This window comes from Primulina tabacum, chromosome 10 (assembly GCF_025594145.1).
Source record: "Primulina tabacum isolate GXHZ01 chromosome 10, ASM2559414v2, whole genome shotgun sequence".
In the NCBI taxonomy this organism is placed as follows: domain Eukaryota; kingdom Viridiplantae; phylum Streptophyta; class Magnoliopsida; order Lamiales; family Gesneriaceae; genus Primulina; species Primulina tabacum.
In genome coordinates, this window is record NC_134559.1 from 7,931,880 (window position 1) to 7,946,343 (window position 14,464).

At 35.1% G+C, this 14,464-nt stretch overlaps 2 protein-coding genes across 2 annotated transcripts; both read right to left on the reverse strand.

Moving 5' to 3' along the window:
- Positions 1-1,352: 1,352 nt before the first annotated feature.
- Positions 1,353-5,010, reverse strand: LOC142506138 (uncharacterized). Its single transcript, XM_075619294.1, has 4 exons — positions 4,906-5,010; positions 4,696-4,802; positions 1,668-1,746; positions 1,353-1,579 (listed from the first exon to the last, which is right to left on the reverse strand). Exons 1-4 carry the CDS (start codon positions 4,906-4,908, stop codon positions 1,532-1,534), a joined length of 237 nt encoding a protein of 78 aa, XP_075475409.1. The 5' UTR covers positions 4,909-5,010; the 3' UTR covers positions 1,353-1,531.
- Positions 5,011-5,442: 432 nt separating this feature from the next.
- On the reverse strand, positions 5,443-12,249 carry LOC142504732 (uncharacterized). The gene is made up of 15 exons (XM_075617516.1): positions 11,491-12,249; positions 10,594-10,683; positions 10,270-10,509; positions 10,043-10,189; positions 9,866-9,955; positions 9,675-9,764; positions 9,046-9,165; positions 8,787-8,954; positions 8,646-8,705; positions 8,245-8,565; positions 7,715-8,086; positions 7,299-7,595; positions 6,756-7,145; positions 6,433-6,676; positions 5,443-6,203 (listed from the first exon to the last, which is right to left on the reverse strand). Exons 1-15 carry the CDS (start codon positions 11,573-11,575, stop codon positions 5,537-5,539), a joined length of 3,381 nt encoding a protein of 1,126 aa, XP_075473631.1. The 5' UTR covers positions 11,576-12,249; the 3' UTR covers positions 5,443-5,536.
- Positions 12,250-14,464: the final 2,215 nt, after the last annotated feature.

Below are 14,464 nucleotides of genomic sequence, written 5' to 3' on the forward strand. Positions count from 1 at the left end.
TTGTGATATATATCTCTTATTTGAGGGTCATACATGAAAAGGATTATTTTTTATGCTAAGAGTATTACTTTTTACTGTGAATATCGGTAGGGTTGACCCGCCTCACAGATAAAGATTCGTGAGACTGTCTCACAAGAGACCTACTCTTTTGAGAAACATATCGGTAACGTAGAGATCAAATTATATAATTAATTATTTATGTTTTGAGAAATGAGAATAAAGATATATTTGTTTTAATTCACGTAGAATTTGTTTCTCCAAGCAAACCGTAGCACAAAATTTTACAATCATTTAAAAAAAAATCAATTTACTAAAATGATGTGATGAATATTTGAAATTTGTGAAATGCACTTCGATTGGACAAAATAATTGAGAGAGGAAAAGGGGGGAGCAACCTCAAGCAAACGTGAACAACTATACCAAATTCAAAATGGCATATTACCCTCTTTGCACAATTTTTGCGATGCAGGCAAGTCAAGGACTGAAAACACAAACTTGATTGTAAAACAATAAAAATCTGATTTCTCCGAGTATAGTTTTTAAAGAAAAATTTTTATTTTTATAAAATAACCTTTAAAATATTTTTATAATAATTTTGTAAAAAAAACTTTTATAAAAATGTTTTAGGACGACTTATTTATATTCCATACGAGTGATAAATATAATTTACTCAAGATAAAAAAGGAAAAAATTGAGTTATTGTGATGATGTTATTTTCTAATTATGGATCATACAAACTTGAAGTTTCATTGTGAAAGAAAAGTGTCCATATAATTTTCAAATGGTTAACAAATGATTTTAGCTTTCTTACAAGAACTCTCCGGTCTTCTAACAAGAACTTAGATATTCGATTTGATTAGTTCAGAAATTCGATTTTAATTTTAAAAAATATCACTCCATTTCAATTTTTTATTTAAAAAATAAGGTAATCAATTTAACCTATATAATAAATTTTTTATATAATCTAAATAATATTCATAATATATTTTTGTTGTAGACAGTAGACTTCAACATTTTATATTCTAGTCGACTTCATTTAACCTTTTTTCCCCGAAACATCGGTTAATTATATCACTTAACCGATTTTAAATATGTTCAGTTTATTCAGTTTTCCGTTTCATAAAAAAATCTGTTCAATTCGATTTTAGAAAACTCGTTTCAGTCCGTACCGAACTGACCGAATGTTCATCGGTATCCGCATAGCATTTGAAATTGCTTAATAAGTTATGAAATATTTGACATGCATCATGAACAACTAAACTACGAGTTTAAATGTATTTTAAAAAAATATCAAATGCTTAATTCAAATTATTATTTTTTAATATAATTTTAAAAAATTAAAGGAACTACAGTTGTGCTGCAACTTGAAGCAACATACTGAATTGTATAGAACGTGCTGTAAGTAACAGAGAATTGATATTTTAATTTCTTCTGGTATCAAAATGGGAGGAAATGTGGGTTAATTCATGAATATTGGCATCAACATTCACCAACATATGGTTTTTTTTCTCGCAAACTCGACGTTCTGAAATCAAACATAGACTCCACTAGAAAGTAGCAAGAACAAAGATCCGAACCCCTGCCCAAGGATGGTAAACTTGATATCACCAGCGAACGGAAAAGTTAAAAATATAAGGGTGAGAATAAGATGAATCTTATAGACGTACCAAGAAGATAGATGCGACAGCACCGGCAGTGAGTTCTTTTGCAAGACTACGGTTCTTCCTCGAGGATGTGGCCTCGTAGCTGCACGTAAATGCCAAATAAGATCATTACTAAGAGGAGGTGATCATATAGCTTTGCCATATTTATTAAAGGCACATTGATATCCTGGAGCCTAGGTGCATGCCAGACATGCGTCTTATATAAACTACTCCACTAAAGTGTCATATTCTAAAATCTGAAATCATGATATTAATTATTTTAGATAGCATGGAACGTTCATCAGTTTCTGTGCAAATATGATGGCCTCCTACGTCACATTTCACCTTGAATTAACAATATGTTCATCATAGAAACTACGAATCGTGGCCTTCAGCCTATGGCAAGCCAAGAAACATGCACTAGAACAATAGGGTTATGCAAAGGATAAAGGAGCACGTAATCAAAAGACATTACTTCACTAATGAATAGTTTTATACACTAGAAAAATAATTGATGATTGAGATTGCTCCTAGATACCGCGTGCCTACAGATAATGTTCCATTTTGTCAAGTGACAGATTTCTTCCCAAAAGTAATACAAAAAAATAAAAAGGCGATTTCACAACCTAACCACCACTATTTTTGAAGGTGTGAAAAATAAATCCATCACTTCTTCAGGCCTGTTTTAATATCCGCAAGATCCAGCCCCAATTCAAGGTAGAATACCATCAACACTTGGGACATTTTATTAAGGACAGGAAGGCTACATTCATTTCCAAAGGTTGGAGGATTCTGCTATATGTTTCGATTCTAATGTATTACTGTGTTGGCCTGGGATGGGATCAACATTCATGCCAATGACAACGTAAAAATTGAAACTTGTCCACTTAGAAAAGTTCCTAAACTCAATAATATCATAACTCTCCGCTAATATTCATTGTGGTTTACTTAAATGTTAGCCGAAAGTTTCTACCCATTTAATATATAATAGATAAAAACTATCAAGTGACAACAACCATCACAAAGCTTAATGAATACAGTCAATGCTTAACATAAAATTGTAATTTATTCAAACAAAAAAAAGAACGAATCCAGATGCTGTATAACGCCCAAGCTATGGATCTTAAAGAAAGAGATACTGCGTGAAGAAAGGATGAACAATGAAACCATCAAACGAATGAATTCTGGTGGTGCATAAAACACAAGGTACGAATGTTAAAAGAAAGATAAATTGCATGCATAAACTATCATGCACCAAAACCGTCAACCCCATTAGATCCATAATACTGTCGAGATCATCCACAAGATTAGGCATAATTCCACACAGATACACATGAAGGGGAGACAGTGTCATTATAGCTTCAAAATCATGTAAAATTTTAACAAAATGTAGATTTTGTCACTGCTAACGCGCAAATTTCTCATCATCCACTGTTATTAAGGTGGAATTCTACTATTATCATCAATTATGGAAATTTAACAAGCTCCACCTAAACATGGTTCGCCGGAACGGCCGTTATTCGGCCGGAACGGCCGGAACGGAACGGGAACGGTGACTGCCGTTCCAAAGTTCCAGGACAAATCGGTGATTGTTTTGTAGCGCTGTTCTTCGACGTTTTATCGGCGATTTAACGGCGAAGCGGAACGGAACGGCCGAGCGGAACAGTTTGGTGTTTAAAAAATATGGTTATGAGATATTCATGGTTCATTACGGTAAGGTATGATAATGGTTATTGTAGATGAATATTGTTTATGGTTATGTTTATTGGAATGGTAATAGAATGGTTATGTTATTGGTATTATATTTCATAGTTGTTGATGATTATAGAAATGAATGTGTAGAATAGAAAATTGATCTTGAGCCAAATAGGAAATGGAAGTGCAGAAACGGTATGAAAAATGTGGCAGTAGTTGTGGTTTTTAGTATAATATCTTGTATATTGATCCAATTGTTGTGAGACCACTTTCATTAGAAAGATAAGATATAAGGCTATAACTTTCATGTTTTGATAGATCATTTGATTTTTCAACATCTGGTACACATGGAATTAGACATCGTGGATTTGATTATGGGTCGTCTCAATATATTGGTGATAGATACAATGAATCTTCATCATCTATATGGCGGGGTGTTGGACGTCATGGTCCCGAGTATAGATTTTCAAGTACAGCTGATAGTTCTACTGTGTATCGTGGATTCGGATACTATAATCGTCGTGATGAAATACTATTACAAAATTAGTCACCCCATTCTAATGATCTTTCGTCATCTCAATCTAATCAATATCTCTATGGACAATCACGTCAATATCCAAATGTTCAAAATCAATTTAATCTACGAGATAATGATGAAGAATATAACAATGATTTCGCTCCTCCGCGTCACTCTTCATGGTATTAGCTTTGGTATGTTTATAATTTTTAGTGTGTATTTCTTATTGTGCTATTATTGTAAAATAGTTTTGTATTGATATATTAATTTGTAATAACTTCATATATTTTATTTTTTAGTATGATGTAATTTATATTTAAATTTTTTTACCAATTTTTTGAATTTATTAATTTTTTTATACGACCGTTCCGCAACATAACATTTGAACTGGAACGGTAGTTGCCGTTCCAAGCACCGCAACCGTTCCGGCGAACCATGCACCTAAACAGCCCAAAATAAACACTAAATTAATTTTTTTTAGAAAAACACAAATGGTGGAGAATCAGGTATCTCTACAAAGCCATTAAAAAAACACTTGTACACTTCTTATTATCATAAACTAAAGAATGCAACTTTTTCTACAAAATCGTACAAGAAGGTGTAGACAAATAAATCTGTGGCTGCGATCCCATGCAGACAACAGCTATATAAATGATATGCATCAAGCGCATGGATCCCAGACAAAATAAACAGATAATGCCACCGAAAACAAGCTGTGCTAAAATTCAGATCCAAACACCGCAACTAATTTTTTTTTAAAAAAAACAAACATTCTGTAAAAATCCAAACTCAACCCACCAAATTACAACAGAATACAAAATCAAGTGAATAAATCCTTACATGAAGAAAGAGGCGGTAACAACGAGGCCAATGGCGAGCATAAAAACGGAGAGCGTTGGGTACCAAGCGTCCGGGACGGGGCTTGAGATCGGTTTCGCTGATTGAGCCTTTTTTGAGAAAATCAAATCCAAATTAGCTTCACAACATCCCGAAAAAACATAAAATAAAAAAAAAAACAGTGGAAATAAATTCTGATGAGTTCAAGATTACCATTTCTTGTTCCGAGGGTTTAAGGTTGCACGACTATTACTAATATTATATTATGTGGAATAGAAATATGTTTGACTTTAGAGAGAGTGCTGAAGTCGCTTCTTAATAACGAAAAACGCGCTTCTCAATAGCAACACGTTTTTAATAAGCGTCAATAATTATTTCAGTTGGATACAAAAATAACACAAACTAATTTCAGATTTCTTTGTTTTCATTTGGATTGATAACTCGAATAAAATCCGATATTTTAATTCTGGATAAAATTATTAGTTTGATGCTAAGCAAGCATGTGTAGCACACACGTCGAGATTATTGAATTTGGACAGAACTCGAACATATTCGAGATTAATTTGAACCTAAATTATTTTATTCGATAGTTTGTGAGTAAATACTGAGCTTTAATATTTTTTAATATAATATAATTATGTATATTATATATATTAAATAAATTTATTTCGAGCCTTTGTTTTTTACTAGCTCACAAACGTTCTCTGAGTACTTCGAGCTGAATTAAAATTCGAGTCTTGATTCGAAATGAATTCGAGCAAAAATGGATCAAAATTTAACTAATTACTTGCACCAAACATTCAGAAATCAGTAGCTATAGACATCAGAATGATTCAATGAAACACTAATGAGATCCCGACCACAGTCGATGGAACATCCTATGCTCGCTCACGCTCCCCCCTGATAGTCGCCTCATCGTCCTCCAAACATGACTAGCTCTGCTTGTTCTCAAAGGCCCGGAGCTCGAATTCCACCTAAAAGATTCTGAATCATCTCTCCCGGGTTTTGTAGATGTACTCAAAAGCTCCGACATGGAAAGATCTTTGTCGGCATCAAGTCTATATTCATAATCAGAAACAGGGGACTGATCGAGTAAAAGATGGGGTAATCTGTCCGAGTTAGTACTTTTCGTAGCTTCCATATCTATGGACAAGTCTTCTTCTTTCGTCTCATCGCACTCGTTGTACACCAGTTTTAAGGCTTGAACAACTTCTCCCATAAAGGGTCTGTGTGATACCTCTGGTTGGACACACATCGAAGCAATAGCAGCAACTTTCGCTATGCTGTCGAATGGAAAATCGGGCCCCAAGTATGGGTCGATGATCGACTCTAAACCTTCTCGACTAGTTAGGAGCAGGCGGGACCAAGAAACTAGATTTTCTTGACCGGGTGGCTGAGACAAGTCTATGGGTTTTTTCCCCGTGAGGAGCTCTAGAAGGACTACGCCGTAACTGTAAACGTCACTTTTTACAAGAAGATGCCCTGTCATTGCGTACTCAGGAGCTACATACCTGGTATGATGCATAAAGGGCGGTTAAAATTCAAAATATTGATACGAAAACAAAAAAATTGCAAAAAGAATAAAAAATGATGCTACAATTTCTCCCCAACAGGACGATGCGTGCACGCAAGGACATTATGTTTTTCCATAAAAATAAGTGCTAAGGAGGTGGGTTCATCATTTCTAATTAAGGATCACATAAGTTTTTTTCAACAAGAGATATAAGAAACGAGTTATACCCGAAGGTTCCCATGACACGGGTCGAAATATGTCTGTTTTCCTCTTCCAATGCAGTACGAGCTAAACCAAAATCAGATACTTTTGGGGTATAATCATCTTCCAGTAAGATGTTGCTGGCCTTGAAATCCCTGTGTATGACTCGGGGGCTTGAATCTTCGTGCAGATATGCTAAAGCTCGAGCAGCTCCAAGGGCAATTCTAAGCCGTGCACTCCAGTCAAGTGGAGCACTTTCCTTGTCAATGCCTGAAAACAAGTATGGGAATAAAATATTGAACATCTAATGGAAAGAAATATAAATTGACGAGATATCAAAAATTCATACCATGTAAATGAGATTCCACACTGCCATTTGGTATTAATTCATATATTAAACATCTAGTACGATCCTCAACACATATACCAATAAGCTTGACCAAGTTCCTATGATGAAGCCGGCTGAGCATCTCAACTTCTGCTAAGAATTCACGGCCGCCCTGCTGATCGTATCTCTTGAGTATCTTCATCGCAACTTTGGTCCCATCTTCAAGCATGCCACTGTAAACCATTCCAAAGCCACCTTCGCCAAGTATTCTCTTTTCGTTGAAGTGATCAGTTGCTCTCTCTATATCACTTAAACTAAATGTTTTCGCAGTGGCAGTATAAGCTGCAATACTTGAACTCAAGGACAAAGAAGGAGAACTGGGGCCACTTCCGATCATAGATACTGCCCTGCCTATATCATATGCATTATATATTCTCCTCAGCTAATTTTTTTAAATATTTTTTTAGAAGTTCATAGAAAATTTCAGATGGAATTAGTGTCACTATGATGCTTACAACCACTGATGAATGTATGCCAGAGGAAGGGAAAAAAAACATACTCTACCTGATGATTTTGCGAGGGAACGGATGGTAGTTGGTGGAGTTGGATTAGATAGGTAGCCAAGCTTTCTGTGCTTGAACATGAAAACCCATGCAATAACACAAAATAAGACAAAACTTATGAAGGCAGATACAATGATTGATGCAAGAATGCCTCTTGTTGGTCCATCGTTATGCTGATTTCTCCTTACGTCCACCCCAAAGGGTTGCACTGTTCTTGCATTATTGTCATGACCAGGGTATGGGTTACTTCCTACAATCCCAATGGTTGATGGAGGCAAAGGCGGAGAAGGGGGAAGACCTAAGATTTGTAAGGTGGCAACTCAAATGGTAAGGTCAAACCACAAACACGTAACCCATTCAAGAAAACTAGGTCCACATCTTTTCAAAAAAAAAAATAATCTAGGCCCACGTCATTACCTGGATATCGCACATATAGTACATCATAATCACCAAACAGTGGCATACTTATAACCACTTGCTTGTGCCAAAATCTTTGAAATGTTAAATATGCTGTTGTGTCATCAAATTTTTCTCCGATAGGTATCAAATCAATAAGAACAATGGTCTTTTGTGGATTAACTGCATTTGCATTTGCTCCCATGATGCGAACTTGGCTTAGCTTCATGTATACTCCGGTAGCAATTTCTTTTGCGAGTTCTGAAACTAAAGGAAAGAAGGTGTACAGAGCTACGGTAAGGCTGAGCCCCACTTGTATTGGCAGCACACAGATGCAGGGAGAGTCAGGAGGACCATATGTTAATGGCTCGGTGCAGGTCAGAGGAGCACAAGCTGTGAAATCAAATAAATGATTGAGTTCGTTGACAGATAATAACTAAAGCACCAGAGAAAATTGAGTATGTTTACGCAGAGAATCTTTTTGAAAAAGGATTCACAAAAAAGTTATTTTTTTTCTTCCTAAGAAAATGAAGTTTGGGGGAAAAACTTACCTATATGAGGAGGTGGAGGTGGCAGTTCTTGCAACGGGGACGGTGGCGGCATGTTTGGACCTTTTGTTGTTGACCCAGAGGGGGGCATTATAGGAGAAATGAACAGAACTTCAACACGATGACAACACTCGTTCAAGCACTCATAGTAAAGTGAAAACAAAACACAAAGGCAGCTTTTCAACCACGTGGAAGGGGAAAAACAGACAAAATTACCTTTGGCAGGCTCGGGAGGAGATTTTGGAGGTAAAGAAAATATAGGAGGAGGATGATTCCCTGAGGAAGGAATTGGGGCAAGAATCGGAGATACATATCGAGAAGAGCCTGTCATTTGACATTATTAAACTTACAAGCACAACAACAGTAACATCATGGTAAGCCGTGGTCAGACAGAGTATGAAAACCTGCAGTGGTGGGTGGTGGAGCATAATGCCGGAAATCTGCCATTGGACCTGAGCTTGGAGCTGAATGGAGAAACAATATGCATCAGAAATAAAGTATGAAGGTAATATCATCAGAAAAAAGTTTTGGGAGTATGAACAAACCTTGTGTGCTTGAAGTAGGAGGGATTATATGGAACAATGGAGCAGGAGCGGTGTTATAAGCCCTTGAATGATGCGGCTTTTTCATTGGATAAGGCCCTGGAGCCAACTCGGAATATGGATGAGGAGGAGCACTAACAGAATGTCGATGCAGTTTACTTGCCAAAGGAGCTGAACCAGAAGAGGTGCACATAACTTGCACTTAAGAGTCCATTTACTAGATGCCCAGATTATCATTAGAAAATAGAAATTTTTTACGAACCTTCCGATGGGGAATGGCTTATAGGTGCATAATGGATGGCCGGATTTTTTTCGGGTGATGCAATTGGTATAGCACCTGTTACACTTGGAGGAGTAGCTGATATAGGAGAGGCACTTTGTTCTGCCAGAAAAGGACAGTCAAACAGTTAAACTAATAATATCCTCAATAGAGATGTTAGTAATATCATAGACTGGAAAGCATTTTTTCAAGAAATATAACTCTAGCAACTGTGACTAAAAATTGTTTCTGATTCAAAACAGAATTCATAAATACTGATAAAAGTGAACTTTTTGTTCTTTATCCATGGAAGTGAACACAAAAGTTAGCCCTTGTCACATACCAATTTTGCAACCCTTGAAGCAATTTTCATTTCGCCAAGATACTCAAGTGATATCAAATTTAAACTTCAATGAATTGTTGCTTACTCCACAAGTTCTATGATTCGTTCCAGCATGGAATTGACCCAAAGACGAGACTCAAGGTTTTTTTTAGTGAAAAATGATCAAGGCAACATTCAGCCATTTTGCTCAACTTAGCTATATAGTAGCAAATTGATGAACAATGCAGCTGAACTGGAAGAGTCAATAGCAACTGTGCTGATAAACTCAAAAAAAATACACAAGTGTCACCTGGTGGACTGGACGGTGGTTCTTCAGGTAATATTGGATCAGTAGATGGGGAATTTCCAGGAGAAGGTGGAGGTGAAGACATGTCTGGCACTACGTGATCAACTCGTCAGACAATCATCTTCAAGAATGATTTGGTTGAGATTTACTCAAAGGGTTTTTTCAACAATAATGTAAGTGGACAAAACTCATACCAGGCGGAAGGGAAGGTGGTTCTTCAGGCAAAAAGGAGTGTGAGGGTGGCGGACTGCCTAAGATACTCGTTGGAGCTGATGCATTTGATACTGCATTTCAAAATACCCAATATTAAGTGAATTTAACTGCAGGGTAAAGAATGATGAGATCAGAACAAATCCTCAGCTTTGAACAACCTGGAGCTATTGGTGAGTGGGGAGCATTATTTTCAGGAGTTCTTGGTGAGTGGGGAGCATTATTTTCAGGTGCTATAGCTGGACGAGAATTTGGCGGCGGAGATCTTGGTTCCAACGGCAAACTACTAGAAGGTGGCATATTCGGTACTGCATAATGAAAATCTAAATCATATTGAACCAATACAAATTGACAAGATTTTCTATTATTACTAGTTATAACTAGTTACCTGGATTATCAGACATAGAGGGAGAGGGAGGGTGTTCTGCGTGTGGAGGATTCTCTGGAGGAGGTACTGGTGGCATGGCTGGGACAGCATGCTGAATAGATGCGGTGGGAGGAACAAGAATATTAGGAGGTGGTGTTGAAGGAGAACTTGGGCTTGGGGAAAAGTCAAGACCTTTTGTTGATTGAGGTACCGGTCCAGAGCTGCGAGGAGGAATTATGAGTGGATGTTGGAAACCTGTCCCTGAAATGGTGATTCATCTGCAGGTTAATTTAATATCGAACGACGTATTGAAAATGATAGTACATTTATGAATACGAATGCTACCATAGGATGGAGGATCTGCAACAGGTGCTATGCTGATTAAGATATTTTCGTCATACAAAAGGCCAGGCTTTCGTTCCCCAATTTGAAAACCTTCAGCAAATAAGGAAAGATGCAAAATTATGAATATGCAAAACAAAAGCAACATAAACTAAAAATAACTAACATAAGGAATTCTGCCATTAGAATTTATAAAAAGAGCAGATATCATACATTGCATGGCCAATAATCCAGAATTTTATTTTCTCAAGAATGGAGTCGCAAGTCTTTGAAATTTAATATGCACATATCTGCTAATGGATGGATAGATTTGGAAAATATGCATTGAACTTCGATGAGCCTATGGCCGATGTAGCTTAGCAGAATATTTCAACTGTCAAAAGGGCCAAGCTTACAAAATTAGAAGAATGGCCACTAAAAATTTGAAGGCATTTGTTACTACATCAAGAGATTTGAGGCAATTCAAAGGTCTGCATCCTTCACAATTCACCGACAAAATCTTTAAGCGGTGGTAGACTGAATTCCAAATTCGGTGCAACAAATGTGTCTACATAAATTACAGAACTGGTCTTGGCAAACAAACTTGAGAACATGGAAAAGTTCAGGAAAGAAAAATAGGTGAAAATTTTGAGCTATGTGTGAAATTCATAATTCACAAATTATATTTGATATCCACTTTCCACCCTTCACTTCTAAAGAATTTTAAAAAATAAATACCAAAACAACTAATTCCTCTAAATCATGAAATGCATTAGTAGTTTGATGTTGCCAAAACCAAATCAAAGTAGCGGCAAGCCTCCAAACTAGAACAATCAAATAATTAGTTCCAAACACTGAGGAAAACAAAAGCTTCTCGGATCTTTGGATAAAATATCAAACAGAACAAATTGAAAGAATTACCAGCAAGTGCGTGAATCACTATAAAACAAGAAAAGGCACAGGCTTTCAGCACCAATCCAAGAACTTGAAGCATCACCACCCCCATCTCACCCAAAAATCCAAACAAGAGAAAGGGAAACCCCTCCACTCAATCTCAATGAAAATCCATTCATCAAGAAGCTACATAACACCAAAATAAGGGAAGCCCACAAAACTGATCTTCCTCACAAAGAACAATTCATCTTCAGAAATTAGTGCAAGAAAGATAGATGTCTTCAAGCAAAAACAAAAGTGGTTAGATTAAAGATGGAGACCCACTGGCAGAAAGAGTGAGAGGTAAGCTAGACACTAAATAAGGAGGGTCAGTTCCTAGCAAAACGCAATCCAAACACTCGATGATGCCATGAAAATAAACCACAAAAAAAGACACAATCTTTTCTCGTTCTTGATTAAATGGGTATTACAGAAATTGGAACCAGATAATAACAATATTTGGCAGCTGTGAATAAAAGATTCAAAATTTTCCGGGCAGAACAATCAAACAAGTGAGAAACAACCGTCTCCACTGACATATGTGCACTTAAAGAATAGTGCGTACAAAAAGCTACCAATATTTAAACCTTTCTGGTAAAGAAAAAAAGAAAATAAAAATGAACAGTCTTATTGCTAACGAGTGTTGGTAGCTGGTAAAACAGCGACAGCCATGTTTTGTTTTTGTTCAAGATTTTATGAATTTCTCCCTCCTCACTCACATGCACACACGAGAGACAGAGATGGAATATCTGAGAGTGATTCTGTCAAATTTATTTATTATATTTTCAGTTTATGGATGAAGAAATAGTGCATATTATTTATTCTGTTCTTGACTAGAAAGAGTGGAGATTTTCTTTGATATTGATTGCAATTAATAGCCAATTAATGAGATAGTTGCATGAAAAGAAAGAAAGAGATGTCATAATTAGAGCCTCATTGAAATATTTAACAATTTTTTTTGTTAAGCCCAATTATTTGATGGTTCTTATATAAAAACTTTAATATATATACACAAACACGACTGCACAATGAACTATTTTAAAAAAAAAATGACGTGAGAATATCATAATGACGATTGAAATTATGATATAATTTTATTCAATCACACATTATTATGCTTTTAAAATAGATAATATTGGTCAGTTGACTGCACTAATTTCTCCATCATATGTATCATGGACATATTCAATTAGCAACTCAATTTTAGCGCATGATTTGGATTTTAAAAAAACATAATTTTGTAATAAATATAAAATTTATCTTCAATCAATTAATTTTAAACTTTACTTTAAAAAGTTATTCACATAATATTCTTTATTATTTTACTTACAAATTTTTTATTCAATAACTTTTTAAACTTATAAATATTTATCAAAAATGATGAAAGAATAAAATAAGTACTTTAGTTAGTCATTAAGAACTAAACAAATGAATTTAATTAGTTACACACTCATCAAATTAATTATTTGGGCTAGTTTTAAAATTATGGACATAATTAAAAACATAAATTAATAAAATACCTCAATGCTGCATCGGTCAGTGAAAATTCAGAGAGGAACTATTTTTTTTTAAAAAAAAAATTACTTACTAAATAAATGAATTCAAGTAGTGAATAACACATTTGTATAATAATAATTCAATCAAATCATTTTTAAATTTATTTAAATGTTTTAAAATAATCAAACAGGTGAATACAAGGTCGTTGGCGCTACGCGACACCATCCTCGACGTCTTATTTAAATTTTTAAAATAATAAAACAGGTGAATACGAGGTCGTTGGCGCTACGCGACACCATCTTCGACGTCCACAATGACGTTGGATTGGAGATGGTCTAAAAATAGAAAAAACAATTAAAGTTTATTGTTTAGATGAATAGTTTAAGAGATACTTAACTAAATCTTGCATATTGGAACAAAAATTCTTCATTTACTTTTTTTAAAAAAATCAAGAAAGATGGAATAATGAGAAAGTCAGCCTTCTCTATTGGGAATGAGTCACTTTGCAAAAATAATTATTAGTACTTAAACTAACAATAGTTGGTGAAAACTTGTAAGATAAAGAAGCATATTTAATTATTTTTTAAAAAATAATTAATTATTTTATTGACTCGCTTTTTTTTTTTTTTTTTGGTATGGGATTTGAGATATTGATGTGTGCACGTGTGAATTGGCATTTGACACCTCACCAATACTTATTCGAGTGAGTCTCATGTGACACCGTCTCACGGATCCTAATCTGTGAGACGGGTCAACCCTACCAATATGCACAATAAAAAGTAACACTCTTAGAATAAAAAGTAATACTTTTTCATGGATAACTCAAATAAAGATCCATCTCACAAAATACGACCCGTAAGACCGTCTCACACAAGTTTTTGCCTACTTATTCCTACAACAGTTGTAGATCAATAAATAAGTGAGGCAAATCTATTAATTGTTGAATTGAGCATTCTGCCCATTCACTAGCTTAGGTTGTAATGTACTATCAAATCAAGTGACCTTTTGTTAAGGAATGATCTTTCTGGATTGTTAAAAACTTCATGTGAAAAACATTATTTAAATTTTTGTGCTTTCTTGAACACACACGACCTCGAATTTTAGAGTCTCGAACACATGCGCTCTTGTTTGTATGTGTTTTTAAGGGTATGTGCGCTCAATATTTGAAAACACGAAAAATTAATAGTTACATGAGATTTCACAAGAGTTATTTATATAATATTAACTCTTTATTACGTTGTGTCCTTGTACAATCATTTATTTTTTAAAATATTCTTTGAATTTTCATCAATTTTTTGTAATTATTTTGATTTATATTATAAAATAGGAGCATAGTCGTGGGATCCCCGACTCTCACCGGTAATTATTAAGTCCTATTTATTTACATTATTGTTTAAAATCTGCAATGAAAAATTGTGATGTAGAATCCAAAATTTTTATTTCAAAAGATACTCTAGAATATTTT